General features: G+C 55.9%; 5 protein-coding genes across 5 annotated transcripts; 2 read left to right on the plus strand and 3 right to left on the minus strand.

Annotated features, from left to right (window-relative positions):
* Positions 1-1,075, minus strand: EV422DRAFT_255567 (uncharacterized protein). The gene is made up of 2 exons (XM_053065763.1): positions 701-1,075; positions 1-639 (listed from the first exon to the last, which is right to left on the minus strand). Exons 1-2 carry the CDS (start codon positions 918-920, stop codon positions 128-130), a joined length of 732 nt encoding a protein of 243 aa, XP_052922103.1. The 5' UTR covers positions 921-1,075; the 3' UTR covers positions 1-127.
* Positions 1,076-1,480: 405 nt separating this feature from the next.
* EV422DRAFT_255495 (triacylglycerol lipase) lies at positions 1,481-3,531 on the plus strand. The gene is made up of 7 exons (XM_053065762.1): positions 1,481-1,841; positions 1,921-1,944; positions 2,025-2,212; positions 2,279-2,350; positions 2,416-2,480; positions 2,547-2,838; positions 2,934-3,531. Exons 1-7 carry the CDS (start codon positions 1,643-1,645, stop codon positions 3,216-3,218), a joined length of 1,125 nt encoding a protein of 374 aa, XP_052922104.1. The 5' UTR covers positions 1,481-1,642; the 3' UTR covers positions 3,219-3,531.
* EV422DRAFT_255584 (uncharacterized protein) lies at positions 3,490-5,890 on the plus strand. Its single transcript, XM_053065765.1, has 2 exons — positions 3,490-4,138; positions 4,395-5,890. The coding sequence occupies exons 1-2, from the start codon at positions 3,844-3,846 to the stop codon at positions 5,771-5,773; spliced, it is 1,674 nt and encodes a 557-aa protein (XP_052922105.1). The 5' UTR covers positions 3,490-3,843; the 3' UTR covers positions 5,774-5,890.
* Positions 5,891-5,967: 77 nt separating this feature from the next.
* On the minus strand, positions 5,968-10,192 carry EV422DRAFT_542541 (uncharacterized protein). The gene is made up of 10 exons (XM_053071282.1): positions 10,013-10,192; positions 9,749-9,890; positions 9,040-9,683; positions 8,185-8,954; positions 7,916-8,089; positions 7,715-7,833; positions 7,483-7,647; positions 7,306-7,412; positions 7,071-7,203; positions 5,968-6,979 (listed from the first exon to the last, which is right to left on the minus strand). The coding sequence occupies exons 1-10, from the start codon at positions 10,105-10,107 to the stop codon at positions 6,008-6,010; spliced, it is 3,321 nt and encodes a 1,106-aa protein (XP_052922106.1). The 5' UTR covers positions 10,108-10,192; the 3' UTR covers positions 5,968-6,007.
* A 300-nt stretch (positions 10,193-10,492) lies between these two features.
* On the minus strand, positions 10,493-13,158 carry EV422DRAFT_256567 (WD40-repeat-containing domain protein). The gene is made up of 13 exons (XM_053065769.1): positions 12,818-13,158; positions 12,601-12,748; positions 12,405-12,541; positions 12,249-12,346; positions 12,035-12,179; positions 11,818-11,953; positions 11,628-11,753; positions 11,307-11,563; positions 11,166-11,247; positions 10,966-11,095; positions 10,837-10,902; positions 10,642-10,769; positions 10,493-10,497 (listed from the first exon to the last, which is right to left on the minus strand). Exons 1-12 carry the CDS (start codon positions 12,979-12,981, stop codon positions 10,684-10,686), a joined length of 1,575 nt encoding a protein of 524 aa, XP_052922107.1. The 5' UTR covers positions 12,982-13,158; the 3' UTR covers positions 10,493-10,497; positions 10,642-10,683.
* Between the last annotated feature and the right edge of the window lie 2,596 nt (positions 13,159-15,754).

Genomic DNA, 15,754 nt, shown 5'->3' on the forward strand with positions numbered 1-15,754 from the left:
ATCTGCAAACACCGTGACGCTTTGGTGGCTTCCCCGCGGTGCCGCCCATCAATCTCAAACGTACTGTACAGCGCTCCAAGCCGCCGATTCTTACGTTACAATTCCCGCTATGTACGAGACTACGACTCTATGGCTCTCTAGTATCTATATCACCCCGCCGAATTCTGTATTTTGCCCGCACATAGACTCCCAAAAACAACCCATCAGGCACCTCAACCTCGCACATCCGCTGCAGTTGCCTCCATCTCGAAAATGTAGCAGGGGTCGCGACGTTGCACATCCGCTGGAGTTCCCACCACTTTGAGATCCGTCCTCGGGCTGGTGGGGCTTCGGACGATACCGCCCTTGGGCTTGGTCTTGCTCGTAATGGCACCCTCCTCGGTCTCGGTCTCCTCCTAGTCCCAGACCGAAGTCCGCCCAACCGTTCTCGATGGAACTTGCAAAGCGCATGCTCAAAGAGAATCTCGTCCACCTCCACATCCACAAGATTCTGCCGTTCAGCTTCTTCCTGCACCAACTCGTGGAATCGTTCCAAGTCGTGGGTAGACACGCCTAGTTTTGCTAGACCGCGGCTGGCGCCGGGATCGAGGGAGATGCCCATGTCGTTGCCTGATGTCCAGCCGTAGTAATAGAAATCGCCTGAACAACAAGTATCAGAAGAAATAATGGGCGTTTTCGTCCCAAGGCGATAAAAACATACCAGCAATCAACATAGCCTGCAATTTCCCAATATTCCGACACTTCAACGCACTCCCATAGATCTGCTCCATTGTCGGCAACGGCATCGACCCATACAGCCCAGGCAGCTCCTCATACACATCCGTAACGACCTCCCTCGCCTGACTGATACTCAGAACTTGCTGATACGCCACGCTCGTGAACGAGTTTCCCGATTGCTGCCACCGCGCCAACCTGTCCATGATCTCGTCGATGTCCGTTGTTGTGTGCCATAGGTCGCCTACAACCCTGTATTACATCTCCCAAGTCTGAGGTGGGTATTGCGGCCGGGGAATGGTGAGTGTACCTAACATATCCATAACATCAGCCCGAAAGAAGACCCTTAGCAGCGCTCCACAGAAGACCAGTGTCTCCTCCGGGAAGTCCATGGCGGTTAATTGGTTGATAATCCGGCATGCTGTTCGCCGTTCCCGGGTCGACTCCCGACGCCACCAGTATCGGGATTCGCTGCGTGCGTGTGCTCCTGTCTTGTAGTGGTTGTCAAAGGATTTCATGAAGGAGACGAGGCGGTGGGAGGCGGTTTGGAGGTGGGTTTTGTGGGTGGGTTCGGGAGTGGATGGGGTGGGCTTTCGAGACAATTGGCGGGACATGTCGCAAGAAAGGTCGCCGCGGAACGGCGGTTCACAAGGGCGAGTTCCGATGTCTTGCTGCTTCTGAGCCTGCTCGTCCAAAGTACGGGAAGGCACGGAGATGTAATGTCGGTCTGAATGCCGCAGGGAAAGCCGGAGGGGAAATGGTGACGTGAGAAATGACGCGGGCGGTTGAACATTCGAGCATTTGGGCCAGCATTTGAGCACTGGGACTTCCAGATCAACGTCAACCGTCACCTTGCAAGCGCCTCATACATATCACTCAACCACTCGGCCGGTGTCTCTCTCTCGACCAAGTTCATCCCCCGCCAGCAATGACCCGACCCCTCCTCCGGCTTCGGCCGGCGCCGTCATTCCAACCCCGGATGGCAGTCATCCGGCTGTCGGCCAGAAGACACTTCTGCACAACGCCAGCCAGGTTAGACCTAAGCAAAGGCGCAGACGACGTACGGCGGAAAGCGCTGGATTCCGATGACTGGAAGGCTCCGAAGGGGACGATTGTTCTTTGTCACGGTACGGGTACTTTTTCAACGTGTGTTCGTCCTATCCGTCCATCCCAACTCATCTTGCCGCGTTTGTTTGAACCTGCTAGGTCTCCTAGGCTTCGATGTTATGGGTATGTGCACACCCCTTCCCCCCCACGTTACCAACCTCCACACCATAGCTCACCCTCCCCCCTCCCCCCCGCCAGCGCAGGCCCCCCCTTCGCCCGTCTCCACTACTGGCGCGGCGTGAAAGAAGCCCTCAACGCTATCGGGTGCAACGTCATCATCACAAAAGTCCCCCGGGCGGCGGACGTTACGGTGCGAGCGCAGGTGTTGAAGGAGACGCTGGATAGTAAAGTTCCGGAGGGGGATGCGGTTAACCTTGTTGCGCATTCTATGGTGAGGGGGAGTGTGGGTGGGGGTGGGGGAACGGGGATTGGGGCTGATTTGGAGGTGTCTTTCTAGGGTGGGTTGGATTGTAGGTATATGATAAGTCATTTGATGAAGGGGGAGGAGGAGCCGAAGTATCGCGTTAAGGTATGTTTACATGCACTGCGAATTCCAATTCCTTTGCAGTCAATTCAATTCTCTCGGTGTTTCAGAGCCTCACGACGATAGGCACACCACATCGCGGGTCATCCATCGCATCACTACCATTCATATCCACGTAAGTCTTCTTTCGACCTTGATACGTGGGATGCACAAACGCTTACCCATACGACTCCCCACACAGCCTATTAGCACCCATCATTGAAAACCTGCACCGTTCAACATCCCTCGACGTCCGCGCCTTCTCAGACCTGACTCCCAAATACCTCAACGAACAATTCAACCCAACCACCCCGGACAACCCGGACATTGCGTATTTCAGTTACGGAGCGGACGGGACAGAAAGCATATACGAAAAACCGTTCGTGTACCCGTTGCGGTACACGTTTGAGTATCTGATGGTTACGGAGGGCGTGAATGATGGGTTGGTTAGCGTGGAGTCGTCGAAGTGGGGGGAGTATATACGGACGCTGAAGGTGAGGGGAACAAAAGGAGTTGGGGCTTTCGCATTGGGGTGAGGCCTGTAAGGGTGCTCAATCCGCGGTACACGATTGCTTCCCCCCCTCTTCAGGCCGACCACGTCGATGTGATCAATCTCTGGAACGCGTGGCAGTGGGACTCGGTGGTCAAAAAGCTTGGAGCCGCCAAAGCAGCCCAAGATAACATCCAAGCCCTTCAACCGGACGGGGTGGCGCGTACGATCGCGGGAGGTGCCGTCCAACGGGCGGAAGAGAAAGCGGAGCAGAAAGTGGAAGAGAAGAAGGAGGACTTGAAAAAGGTGATGGTGGAGAAGCAGTTCAATGCGATTGAGCTGTATTTGGAGGTTGCTACTACGTTGGCGAGGAAGGGGTTTTGATTTTGGGATGGACGGTGGGGGGGTAGATCTAGATGTTAGGGCGGGGGGGAGGATTATGGCATATTGACGGCGTAGGGTTTTTTGCTTCTTAATGCATGAGAGTATCTGTCTGCCCCTTGCACTACGAATAGCCGGGATATACGGTAAAACGTGCGTGGAAGGGCGAGGGCGGAACAGCCATGCGTCGGATACCGCATCATCACTTAGTGGGGGGTAGTTGACCGCTCCGGAGGCAGCTCGAATGAGAGTGGGGGCGGGCGGAGGCGGGTTCTCCGGATGTATGTATACGTACGGCGTCCAAAGGGTACCGCGGGCCGCATGAATTCGACCGAATGAAGTTGTCGCGTGACACCCACCCAAACACCCCCAAAGTGACCGAGCTCAGTGAGCTGCTTGCTTGCTTGCTTGAAGGACGGGCTGAAGGAAGGAAGGGCCTGCGAACAAGCGCTTCAAAAAGGACCCGCACAGCCCTCGCTCGCTGCCCGCCCAGCCTTCTCACAGACAGGCCCCCTCTCAGGTCGCCTGCTGCCCTCCTGCCACCGCAGCACAACACTCACTGCAACACCCTTCCCCCATCTACTCTCCTCCGCCTTCCTTCGCACCCCCTCTCAACAACTCCCCAACAATGACAATCTACGAATCCCCCTTCCCCGCCATCCCCATCCCCGTAACAGACACCTACACCTACCTCTTTGGCCGGGACGACGCCTACAACCCCTCGCAAGAAGGAAACGACGCCGTGGTCCTCATCGACAGCGTCACCGGCGCGACGCTTACCTTTGATGCATTGAGGAGCGCTGTGAGGGCGCTGGCCGGTGGCCTGTTGGGGAATGTCCGCGTGAAGAAGGGGGATGTGGTGGCGGTTTTTGCCCCGAATGATATGGATTATTCGGTCGCTGTTTTTGGGACGATTAGGGCTGGTACGTGTGAGCGACGAGTGGAGAATTCGAGCGATGGCGAGGAGAAGGCGAGCGTCAGCGAGCCCCAACTGGGCCGTAGCCCCAGGAATATTTGAGGCGCGAGCCATGCGAGACGTGAGCGAAGCGAGCACCACATTGCGCCAAAGGCGCAAGATTCCCCTCACCCACGTGTTTATTGATTGATGGTTGATGAGGTTGATGGGGTTGATGGAGGTTGATGCGTAGAAACAAAAGTTGAGACTCTTACTCCTTGTAGGATGCGCTGTGACACTCATCAACCCGTCGTACACTGCCGATGAGGTGGCATACCAACTCAAGGATTCTGGGGCCGTCGCACTGATTACAATTGCTAGTCATGTCCCTATCGCGTTGGAAGCCGCAAAGAAGGTCAACATTCCTCAGTCGCGAGTCTTCACACTCGGTGTGGAAAAGAGCTCTCAACTCAAAAGCATTCGCGACATCTCTACCACCGACTACAAACTGCCCTCTCAACTGCTGACCGACGAGGAAGTTCGTACCACACCCGCTTACCTTTGCTACAGTTCCGGAACATCTGGTCGCAGCAAGGGGGTGCAAACGACGCACTATAATATGGTCGCCAATGTCGCGCAGATCACTTCCGTTTCCTCCGACCTGGCCTACGTCATTCCGAACGAGCACAACGCCTGGACGGGTGTGCTGCCCTTCTACCACATCTACGGCCTGAACCTATCTCTCCACACAGCCCTCAGCCTCCGCATTCCCGTAGTAGTCTTTGCCAAATTCGACCTCCTCGAATTCCTCAGCGCCCTCCAAAAATACAAAGTCACCATGGCCCACATCGTCCCCCCCATTATGATTGGCCTCGCAAAACACCCCGCCGTCGCAAAATTTGACATCACCAGCCTCCGCTTCCTCATGTCCGGCGCCGCCCCGCTCGACGCCGAGACCTGCGTCGCCGTCACCCACCGCCTCAAAGGCCGCACCGCCGTCCTCCAAGGCTACGGCATGACCGAAATGTCCCCGGTGAGCCACATCACAGCCGACCCAAGCTGCCCGCCCGGCTCAACCGGCTCCCTCCTCCCTAACGCCCAAGCCCGCCTCGTCGACCCAGACACCAAAAAGGACGTTGCGACGGGCGAACCGGGCGAACTGTGGATCCGCGGGCCGATGGTCATGAAAGGTTACCACAACAACGCTGAAGCAACAGCCGAGACGATCGACGCAGACGGCTGGTTACACACAGGCGACATAGCCCAAGTCGACGCCAAAGGATTCTTCTACATCGTCGATCGTCTCAAAGAACTCATCAAATACAAAGGCTTCCAAGTCCCCCCCGCCGAACTGGAGGGTTACCTCCTCGCCCACCCCGACGTGGCCGACGCGGCAGTCATCGGTCGCCCCTCGTTGGAAGCCGGCGAGATCCCGCGCGCGTACATTGTGCTGAAGGAGGGTCATAAGGGCGTCACGGAAGCGGATATTGTGGGGTACATTGAGAAGAAGGTGGCGCAGCATAAGCGGTTGAGGGGCGGGGTGGAGTTTATTGACGCGATTCCGAAGGCGGCGAGTGGGAAGATTTTGAGGAGGGTGTTGAGGGAGATGGACAAGGAGAAGGTGGCCAGGGAGGCTGCGGCCGCGACGAAGGCTAAGCTATGATTGTTACCCGGCCGGCTTTCGTGGTAATCCTTGTAGGTGCGACATGTCCCATTTGATACTCCCGACGTTAGTCAGATGGCGTAGAACGATGGTTCCCGTTCCCACACCGCTAGTTTTACAGAACGCTTAGTCTCATAGAAACTGTTTTTGAAATGTACATAAATGCAATGCCAATCATCCTGATTCTGACAACATCCTACGCCTTTGCAATGCTAACATACTTCCTCAAACCCCCTACTTCGCAACCGAAGCCACAAACTTGAACTTCTCCAGCCCTACCTTACCCGGCGGAGCCTCCACCGGCTCACCACCCTCCCCATTCTCCTTATCCCCCACCCCCTCATCCTCAACCTCCATCGTCACAGCCACAGGCTCGTCCATAACCACCAGCGTAGGCTCCAAATCCTCGTCCTCAGGGTCCGTCCGCGTCTTCTTCACCGCCTGCTCCGTCTCCCCGTCCCCGCCGCCCTCCACCGTCTCAGAACCCGATCCCGCTTCCTTCGTCGCCCCACCTTCACCACCACCCCCCCTCTTCAACGACCCCAACAACGTCATCTGGTTATGTTTCCTCTTCACGCCGCCCGCCACCTCCGCTTTCCCATTCACACCCTCGGCCCCGGCCGCCGCCGCCGCCGCCGTCGTCGTAACCTCCCGCAACGCCTCAAACAGGTTCCTGGCGTTATGATGGCCTGCCCTGATCGGGCTCGCACGGCCGGCGACGCGGGCGGGGCTCCCAGCTGCCGCCTCGGCTGCTGTATCGGCCACCGCGAACGGGTTCCGCACCCTCGGCGCCGCTTTCGGTTTAGCGCGGCGTTGCTGCTGCTCCTGTTGGTGGTCGCGCAAAGGGTGGGGGTCCGGTCCCGGTCCGTCGTGGCGTGTGGGCCCGATGGGGTCGACGTCGGAGGAGTCAGCCCGGGTCGGTCTGCTGCTCCGATCGCCACCGCCGGAAGTCGTCCGTGTCCGTCCCGTGGGACGCGGCTGCTCCACTACCGCCCCACCACCACCGCCGCCGCCGCCGTATGACCGTAGTTCCTCCTTCTCCTGCTTCTCGCGCAACCGGCCCTCTTTGATCAGATTCATCCGCTCCGCGAGGCCCGGGAGGTGGTTCATGACCGCGATCTTGATCGCGCCGTCGATGGCTTTGATGGTCTGGAGGGTGGAGCAGAGGTCGAGGGCGCGTTGCACTTTTTCGGATTTGCAGGATGCCTGTATGCCGGGGGAGATGGAAAAGGGGGGTGAGTGGAGGGTGAAACCCATGAACGTCCAAATCTCCGATTGCGGAAGGAAAAACACTTACGAGAATAAGCTGCACAAGCACTTTATCAATCTCCACATCCCGCTTCAGCATCTCCCGTTCGCGACTTTCCGCCTCGCCCGCCGCGAGGGCTTCCCCGCGGTGATGTGCCGCCATGAGGCTTTCGCGGAAGATCCTGGGCAAAAAATTCACAGAGTGATGTTTTCGTTTCAGCTTCCCGAATCGGGGGGATGCGAATGGGATTCCGTTTCGCAACGCGCCTTTGTTGCAAACTTACTTCTCTTCCTGAACACCGGTATTCGGCGCCTCCATCTCCAAGAACGGCGCCTGCAGCGGCACGTCGCTCATCAGGGGCCGCGGGAAGCCCGGGAACTTGTCTCCAGCCTACACCGAACAAAATTCTCAGTAACCAGAAAATCCACCCTCAAACCCCTCATTTCAAAGGAACGTTTACCTTAAGCGTAACACACATCAACTTATCCTCCAACACCTCCACAGGCCAATACCACTCCTGTTTCTCCCCCCGCAGGATCCGCGAGTCCAGCACGGGCACCCATGCGTAGTCAGAGTGCTGGAAGAGGGCGCGGAGGACGCCGGAGGAGTCGTAGGTTACTGGGATCTGACAAAAGAACATTTTTGTCAGTGTTTGGCTTTAAGAAAGAGGAAGTAGTGATGGACGGACTGACCCCGAGTTCGGAAATAGACGCCCAGATCAAGGTCGTGCCGGATGATAGCGGCAACGGCGCCCGTTGTATTGTTGTTCGCGAGCTGACGTCGTAGAGCATGTAGGCTAGATTTTGATCACCTGTAAGAGGGGATCGTGGGGTATGAGCCTGGCTAACGACGCACAAAAATCATTCCCCAAGGTAGGGTTTTTGCGCACGTACTGTGATAAGCGGCTCCCGCATGGTACACAATCATCAGCCGCTCGCCCTGTGCCGCCAACGTGACGATCCTCCCAGGGATGGACACGACGTTGGTCTGCAGACCGCTGTACGAGAAGAAGCGGAGGTACTTTGTGCTGGTGGCCACGACCGGTCCTTTGCCCGTGATCGCGACCGCTGATCCCCCCCAAAACAACCAAGAACGTGTATGAGAACCCCCCATTCCCACACACCCTTACCAACCCCCCCAACCGTATCACACCCCCACTCACCTTCAACACTTTCCGTCTCCCCCAAATGCACCGTCCAATCCGCCTTCGTAGCCCACGTATCCAACGGTCGGAAAAAAACCGTGCTTCTATTCGTGGCCGTCGCCTCGCTCGCAAAACAGGCTCCAGAGGCCGCCAGCGCCGCCATGCTGTAGCTATGATAATCCGTGAAATGGAACGGGCGGACCGCGCGGTCATGGAACTCGACGTTGACGTTGTGGTGCGTCGAGGCGTCGATGGTGTAGATTACGCCAACCATGTTGAAGGCGAGGTAGCGCCGGTCTTTCTGGGTGGGTGTTGCGCCGGGTTGGAAAGGTTCTTGCTCGTCTGTGGTGGTGATGTCGAAGTTGCGGGATCCGTACTCCCTGTGTAGGTCTTGGATGACCTTTTGTCGCCCTTTCTCGTGGTATCGACGCAACTGGCCCGGCTTGTCTAAAGGGTCGGCATAGCCCGCGCCATCATCATCTTCGACGAAATCGTCCGCGTTCTCCGCGTCGCCAGCTTCATCGTCGTCCTCCAGGTCCGCTAAGAGTTCGGCGTTGTAGTCTGCAAGATCAGGTAGGGGTGCGTTTGGGCCCGGTGTCTTGGCAGGGCGGTCTACGTCCATTGGGTGAGCTTCTTCGGCGAAGAGACTTTCGAGTTGGCGCTTGTCTTGCTCGGAGGCGGGGACTGCTGATGGCCAGTAGAACAATCGGCCAAGCTCGTCTGTTAAACATAGGTCGTGCGCCTTGGGGTTCCAGGAGACGCCCGTGACCCGTGCTTTCCCCTGATCGCTGGATGTTCGGTGCTGAGGGTGAGAAAAAACGACTGAAGAAAAGGCCGGTGGCTAACATACTCCCGTCGGCACATCCTCCTTACCTGACAAGCGGCACCTTCCGATCCCCATCGCTCCTCCAAATACACACCCTCCCCTTGACATTCACCGACACCAAATAACTCCCACTCCCAGACCACGCTACACCCGCCACACAATCACTCCTATTCTCCTCCTTAAAACTATACAAATGCCTCCACGTCCCCGCCTCCACAACCGCAATCTCGCCCCCCTTCCCCGGAACCGCAAACCGGTTCCCAGAACTTTGCCACGCAATCCTACACAACTCATTCGTCTCCGGATCCGACTCCGCGATCAGATTCCGCAACGTCCGCTCAAGCCTCGGCTTCTCACCACGCATATCCCATACCATCAGCTCCCCGTCCGACCCCGCCGAGACGAGGAACTCCCCCTTTGGATCCCACGCGAGGGATTTGAGCCCGCGTTTGTGGCCTTTGATTGTGACGACGTGTGTGATTTCGTCAATGTCGACGACGCGGATGTCGAGCTCGTCGGAGGCGATGGCGATCTGGCGGGATTTGCGCGGGCCGTGTTGGCCGGGTCGGAGGGCGACGTCGCGCACGGTGAGGGTAGTGCGGAAGAGGAGTTTGAGGTGTCGGGCGGTGTCGTTTTGAAGGTCGTACAGGTGCACGGACTGGTCTTCTGAGCCTGTGGCGCCGAGGTTGCCCTGAAGGTGCCGAAAGCTCAGCGGGCGTCGTTCAATATAAGTGGAGGGGCAGAAGGAGTACGTACTAGCACGTCCAGACATGTCAAAGCTCCCGAGTGCTCCGTAATTTCAATCGCTGCATCGTCGTCGTCGCCGTCGTCCCCGTCTCGGACGGACGTGGTGGGCACGATACGGAGGTTGGCGTCGTCTCCGATAGTTAGGATTTTGCTAGGAGGCGAATACAGTAAACGGTGTGAGGCAAAATGAGAGCTGCACTCTCTCCCTGCGTTACCGCCTGAATCGGTTTCCTTATTCCTCGTGGCTTCTTCGGACGGGCATGCTCCTCTTACCTTCCGTCTGCGGAGAACGCGACGTCTGTGAATCCCCGCCCGTGAGCGACATGGGGCCTCAACCTCTGCAGTTGCGAGTGCGGTGCAGCAGACATCAGGAAATGTCCCTGTTGAAAGTGCGTATTGCGGTGGCTGGAGTGTACAGCGGCTTGCCCGAACGATATGGGTTGCTGAGTGAGGTACTGGAGGAGTTCGAATTCGAAGGACGTCCGAGAGCGGAGGTTGGTTCGGACATGATTGCGCGCGTTCGGACAGAATTCGTGGGCGGTGTCATTCAACGCGTCCTTCGTCCTCTTCGCACACTCGATTTTCGCAATCCATGCCATCTGCCAAAACACACTCGCTTCAATGGCATATGTACAACAAAAGAAACTACAGTAGCAAAGCGGAGGATAGCTGAATTGCATAATGAGGGAGAAAGATGGGGAAGGTGAAGTAACCGAGAGATGGACAAAGGGGGGGAAACTAGGCAAAACTCCGCACAACTAAATCAAAACGATCAAAAAAAGAAAAAAACGAGACAAAATTTCGGCATATGCCAGAGACGGCCCCCCGAAAACAAATACGCGCGGAGCGGGCGTTGGGGGATCAATTTCAAGAGAGTAGGAAACCGTTGCAAAACTTTCTACCTGATTAAATGACGTTATCCCTAGACACCGGGACGGACAATTTCAACCCCATATGCGAATCGTATGATCGTCCGATGCCGAGGCAAACATGTTGCGCTTGGGGTTCCAGCATACCGCGTTGACGCAGCCTGGTTGAAAGCGGGATGAGCATGGCGGACAGCGGGTTTAGGTTGAGATGAGGATGGGACGACGTACCTGTGTGCCCGGTGAGCTCTTCGATTAGGACACCTTTATCTCTATGCCATACGTATATCTTGCAATCTTCGGGTACATAAGGGTTAGTGTGAGTCTACCGTATGCATTCGACAGTACTTAACGCTGTACCTTCGCTCCCACTTAGAATGAAGTTGTCGTGCAGACCACCAAGGCATGATCTGATGACGAACCGGCCTTGCTTATTCCCGACGTATTTGCGTACGAGGCGCTTTTGACGGAGATCCCACAGATGGACTTCCTGTTGACGAAAGAACCTGGGGTGAGCCCAACTATGGTACGTCACACGCATAGAGTGGAAGTCAACTTGCCTCGTTCGACAGATTAACCAACACGTGATGCCCATCTTCCGCGATCGCAACCGACGTGATGCAATCGCTTTCCGTTATCAACCTGTAAACCCGCAGTTAGCACCCGGCGGTTCGACGGGCCGGCGAATGCCTGAAACCTACCCCGTCTCAGCCTTATCCTCCAAAGTATACATCCTCAAATGCTTCTCATACACAGCAAGCATTACGGCCCCATCCCTGCTGACCGTAAGATCCATGACCCGTATCCCCGCCCATTTGTGGAGTATATCGCCCTCGATGTTCCATAGATATATGTTCTTATCTACACTGGCGGAGACGAAGCGTTGGCCGTCTGGCAGCCATGCGCATGCGGTGACGCCGTCGGTGTGGCGCGAGTATTCGATTGGGCATTCGCCGGTCTGGGGTTTGACAGGTGCGAGTGAGTGGGGGATGAGAGGGTGGAATCAGCTGGTTCCTACGCACCGTGACATTCCATAGACGCAGATAAGTATCACTTGATGCAGTTAGTAGCTTTGTGTCGTCGGGGCTCCATGCGAGATAGGTCACGGCTTTCGTATGGCCGCAGAGCGTATGCATTAGTGACCATTCCTATGAAAATTCGGTGCGGTTAGCACGCAAATAACGAAGTGCATGAACCAGATGATATTAGCACCTGCAAGCTCCATATCGCCACCCTTGTATCCCTCGACGCCGACGCCAAATAGTTTCCATTATGCGAAAAGGCGATAAACCACACCTCGTCGGTATGCTCATCAAAAATATGCGTTGTGTTACACGGGAAGCGTTGCCTTGAAATGACCGATGGGGTTGGGTAATCTCAGAGAATGTCACAATTGTTGACATGGCCCTTGGGTCTCATCTCGGCGTACCTGCTGCAGCAATGATCGACGTAGAGCGTGGTATCGTCCTCGTCGACGTTGTGATAGAGACAATTCATTTTCTGCAGCTGGACGGCCTGGTCGAGGAGAACGTCTAGGCGGTGAGGTGGTATCATTGTTGCCGATGGCATATATGCTATACGGACGTAAGCGGTTAGACGAAAAAAATCGATTTGCAGCACGAATGGGCCTTGTGTCACTTTACCTTGCAGTGTATTTAAAAGCGACGCTCTCGAGAGACCCTCTGCTCCGTCCCATTGCGCTCGCACTCTGAGCGATTCTGCGTTCGGACACATTATGAAACTAAAGAATGGTCAAAGCTCCGGACTTCCTATTCCATGCTCCGCCATCGCCGACGTACCTCGACAGCTCATGCACTCGCTCCGTATTTAAATTGAGAGGCCCTAATTCGTGCCGTAAAACATGCAGCGCTTTCGCCATATCTTGTTTCTCAACGAGTTCCAGGTATTTTTGCTCTCGAATTAAGAACTTTACGGTCTGGAACAAGCCATATGAGATCGCTGATTGATGGCGGACGACATGATGCCCCGTCTCACCTCGATATCCCGATTCCTGATCTCCAGCGATGATAACAGCCTCTCGACCGTCTCCCAGTCGCCATAAAGGACTCCGTGGCGGAAATCCGTAACAGTTGGAGTTTCCAGACTGCGACCAGACTCTTTCTGAAGCGTTTTGGCGGACTCACTTTTGATCATCGTTTTGCGTGTTAGCTTGTGGGGCCTGATCTCCGTTTTGATGCGCCGCGGTCCTTACCTCAAGCCCATATCTTGCAGTGACTGAACCATCAACCGCACCAGCTCCTCCTGCCTAGGAGTCTTCAACTGCACCGTATGATTCTCATGTCCATTCTGCGACCCCATATTGTGGCCATTCGAGGCAGACCCTCCAGCCACCGAGTCCGATTTGAGTATCTTCATATCCGTTTCGTCTTCCTGAACAGGTTCCGGGGAAGAGGAGGACTGCCCGCCCAGAGCGGAACCACCTCCTTTGTGTCGCTTAGCCCTCGCGCCGTTGTCCTCGTCGTTCTTCACGTCGTGGGTCCGTGTGCGCTTGTGGCCGGCAGGGGCTTCGGAAGCCAGCTTTAGCGGCGGAACCCCTGTTTGACAGGCCGGGGACGGGCCGAAATTGGAGCGAGGACTCTGCGGTGTTGTTCAAGGAGACGACGCAAAGAGGGAGTGGCTGGGTTCCCCGTTGTGTTGGTTCCCTGTGGCTTCGGGTTTGTTGGACGACTCTTTGCCCAGCCCGTTGGAAAGTCCTGGGCGGTGCTGAGAAATGCGGGTGATAGGCGGACGTAAGGTCGGGAAATCTGGACCAGATGCCTCAAGCGCTCCGCAGTTCAGTATGTTTCAAGGACAGACGGCCTTGTGGTTGTATGCCGACCTCGCCAAAGGAAGCTTTGCGTTTCAGCAGGCGGTGAATCTTGGTGCGATCGGGGCAGTGGGGAAGTGGGTTGAAAGGGTCGCCCAAAGCGTTGCGAATCCTTCCTTGAAAGGGAGCGCCTTTCGCGATGACACACCAGCGGAGACCCTCCCGTGACTCACCCTCACCCGACCGCTCACGATTATCCCTTGAGCAGGGCATCCCCCCATCGGCTGCTGCCCACTACCCACACATGTAAAATCACCGAAGGACTGTACGACTACCTCCCTTGGTTTTACGAAGAGCTTTGTATGTAAAGTTCGGAAGATGAAACCGCTCTGCCGCTGCGACAGGAAATCAGATCGCGTCCAAAATCCGTGCTATGATACGGGAAGCTCCAGTCAGCACAGCGCCGCCACTTGCTTAAGCCGGCGACATCTTGGCTTTTCATACATCAGAGGATTCCCTTTGCGTTCCTTGACACTACAGCACATAGAAAGATGACAGGCTGCCCATTCATACTCCATACATACTGCAGGCCTCGAAACGTCCAGTCTTCTGTCCGTCCAGATCTCCAACTGCTTCCCTTGCCTACTATGAAACCTCCGTAATGGGAAATCACTTCGCGCCCTACCTGCACTAAGCATGAGGATGGGGTACAGTTGGCGGAGGATGGAGCGTGAAGTTCCAGTTCTGCGAATGTCTGCTTGTCTTTCGAAGCTATGAAATGTTTTGTGCATGAACTTCCAGTCTCTTCATACGTTTTGGTGGATCTATGCCTTTACAGCCAGAAGCGGGGCACGCAGCCGGGATTTCTCCCGATGGGTGGTGCCCACATACTGTACTCAGACCCGAGTTCGTCAGCCAACCGCACTGCACAGCAAGCAGTTGGGCGGTCGCTTGAACATTACCTTCTGTCAGCGAGAAAACGCGTCCCTGTTCGACGACGCGTTTTGTTATGCGTTTCCAACCCATTCCCCTACTCCCCCGGGCCAATGCCGTCCAGGCCACTTTCCGCCCTCAAGCCTTGCATAATGGCCCGCCAACCCTGCTATCCGTGATTCTCAATAAAGAGGACGCCTGATGTCGGATTCTCCTTGGCATTCCATAGTAAACCCTCCGACGAAACGGCGGAAACTCTCCAGGTTGACTACCACTGATCCCTCTGGCTCACATTCACTCTTGTATGTTTGAGAGCAGGTATTGGACGGCGGAAGGCGGGACGTCTCAGCAGCGAATCTCAGACACGCTCCCATTGTATCATCCTAGAGAGGATACAAGGGAGGCGGCACCCGCGCTTTGTTTCCACTGGTCAACCTCTACCAAGGTCGGGTATATGTTGGGCTTCTCCCAGATATCCCAGGAGATGGACAACGTTTACAACAAACAGGTGAGGAGCACCAGTTCAGTCAATTCAGTGCCCGGTCAGGCGTGTTAGCGACCTGACCTGGTACGACCTACTGATGGGTCGCCGTGGGGTCCCTTTCCTGGAAAACGGCTGGGGCTCTACGGGAAAGGTTGTAGCCGTGCTGCTCAGAGCGTAGAGAGGTAGCGGCGAGACATTGGCGAAGAGCCGAAAATACCAAGAACACGCCAGGAACAAAAAGCGCCGTGTGTCTGCCTATGTCACAGTGACATGACATTGCACAGCAATCTCTTTCCTTTGCGTATTTCTGCCGCTGTGAAGGGGGTCGTCGTTCTGGGCTAATTTAAAGTGTCAGGCAAACACCGCACATCATCCTTTTGCCTGTAGTACCAATGTTCGCCTCATCTCGGTACGTTATGCAAGTGTGTTGTCAATCTTCCGCCCTCCGCCGCCGCTTGCCCCCGTTCCTCCCGTGAGCATCGAAAGAAGGGAGCGGTCACGTATGATCGTTTGCATTTCGAGTTCAGAAAGCCATTGCTGACGTGCATCGATCCCGCGGCGAATTTGGAGTACCGAAGTTGAACAGCCAGATTATCTTCCCGGTCGGTTATGTGATGGTCGGTGAGCTAGTCCCTGCCCTTTGAAAGGGTACAAAGCATCCCGCACCGAGAATCGGAGAGACACTGAAAAAACGCGTTCATAACACGTCCTTACTTTCTCTTACGTCACACCAAGAGCACATCCAGTCACACGCCTATTTATTATGTATGTATACGCAGGCCCTATGCAGCCCCACTATTGCCCAGTGCCAGGCCTTCCCGTGAGCCCGTGCGGCTTAATAATGGGGTAGTCGCCCGGACCGCGCCCTTCCACCAAGGGCCTGTCTATTATCTGCTCGGCATTCCGCTGTTCAGGAGCAGGCGTGTTTAGTCCCGGATGACCAAACTGATAATATGATACTTGGA

This window comes from Fimicolochytrium jonesii (genome assembly GCF_025526975.1).
Source record: "Fimicolochytrium jonesii strain JEL569 chromosome Unknown EV422scaffold_30, whole genome shotgun sequence".
Taxonomy (NCBI): Eukaryota; Fungi; Chytridiomycota; class Chytridiomycetes; order Spizellomycetales; family Powellomycetaceae; genus Fimicolochytrium; species Fimicolochytrium jonesii.

Coding starts and splice junctions, on each gene's coding strand:
- EV422DRAFT_255567 (XM_053065763.1), bottom strand. CDS start 920: ATGGACAGGTTGGCGCGGTGGCAGCAATCGGGAAACTCGTTCACGAGC. Junction 640..700: donor GCAGGCTATGTTGATTGCTG/GTATGTTTTTAT, acceptor CTTGTTGTTCAG/GCGATTTCTATTACTACGGC.
- EV422DRAFT_255495 (XM_053065762.1), top strand. CDS start 1,643: ATGACCCGACCCCTCCTCCGGCTTCGGCCGGCGCCGTCATTCCAACCC. Junction 1,945..2,024: donor CCTAGGCTTCGATGTTATGG/GTATGTGCACAC, acceptor CCGCCAGCGCAG/GCCCCCCCTTCGCCCGTCTC. Junction 2,213..2,278: donor ACCTTGTTGCGCATTCTATG/GTGAGGGGGAGT, acceptor GTGTCTTTCTAG/GGTGGGTTGGATTGTAGGTA.
- EV422DRAFT_255584 (XM_053065765.1), top strand. CDS start 3,844: ATGACAATCTACGAATCCCCCTTCCCCGCCATCCCCATCCCCGTAACA. Junction 4,139..4,394: donor TTTTGGGACGATTAGGGCTG/GTACGTGTGAGC, acceptor TACTCCTTGTAG/GATGCGCTGTGACACTCATC.
- EV422DRAFT_542541 (XM_053071282.1), bottom strand. CDS start 10,107: ATGTCTGCTGCACCGCACTCGCAACTGCAGAGGTTGAGGCCCCATGTC. Junction 8,090..8,184: donor GGAGACGGAAAGTGTTGAAG/GTGAGTGGGGGT, acceptor GGGGGGGATCAG/CGGTCGCGATCACGGGCAAA. Junction 7,413..7,482: donor TGATGTGTGTTACGCTTAAG/GTAAACGTTCCT, acceptor TGTTCGGTGTAG/GCTGGAGACAAGTTCCCGGG.
- EV422DRAFT_256567 (XM_053065769.1), bottom strand. CDS start 12,981: ATGAAGATACTCAAATCGGACTCGGTGGCTGGAGGGTCTGCCTCGAAT. Junction 12,347..12,404: donor CGAGTGCATGAGCTGTCGAG/GTACGTCGGCGA, acceptor ACCATTCTTTAG/TTTCATAATGTGTCCGAACG. Junction 10,770..10,836: donor AGAGCTCACCGGGCACACAG/GTACGTCGTCCC, acceptor GCTTTCAACCAG/GCTGCGTCAACGCGGTATGC.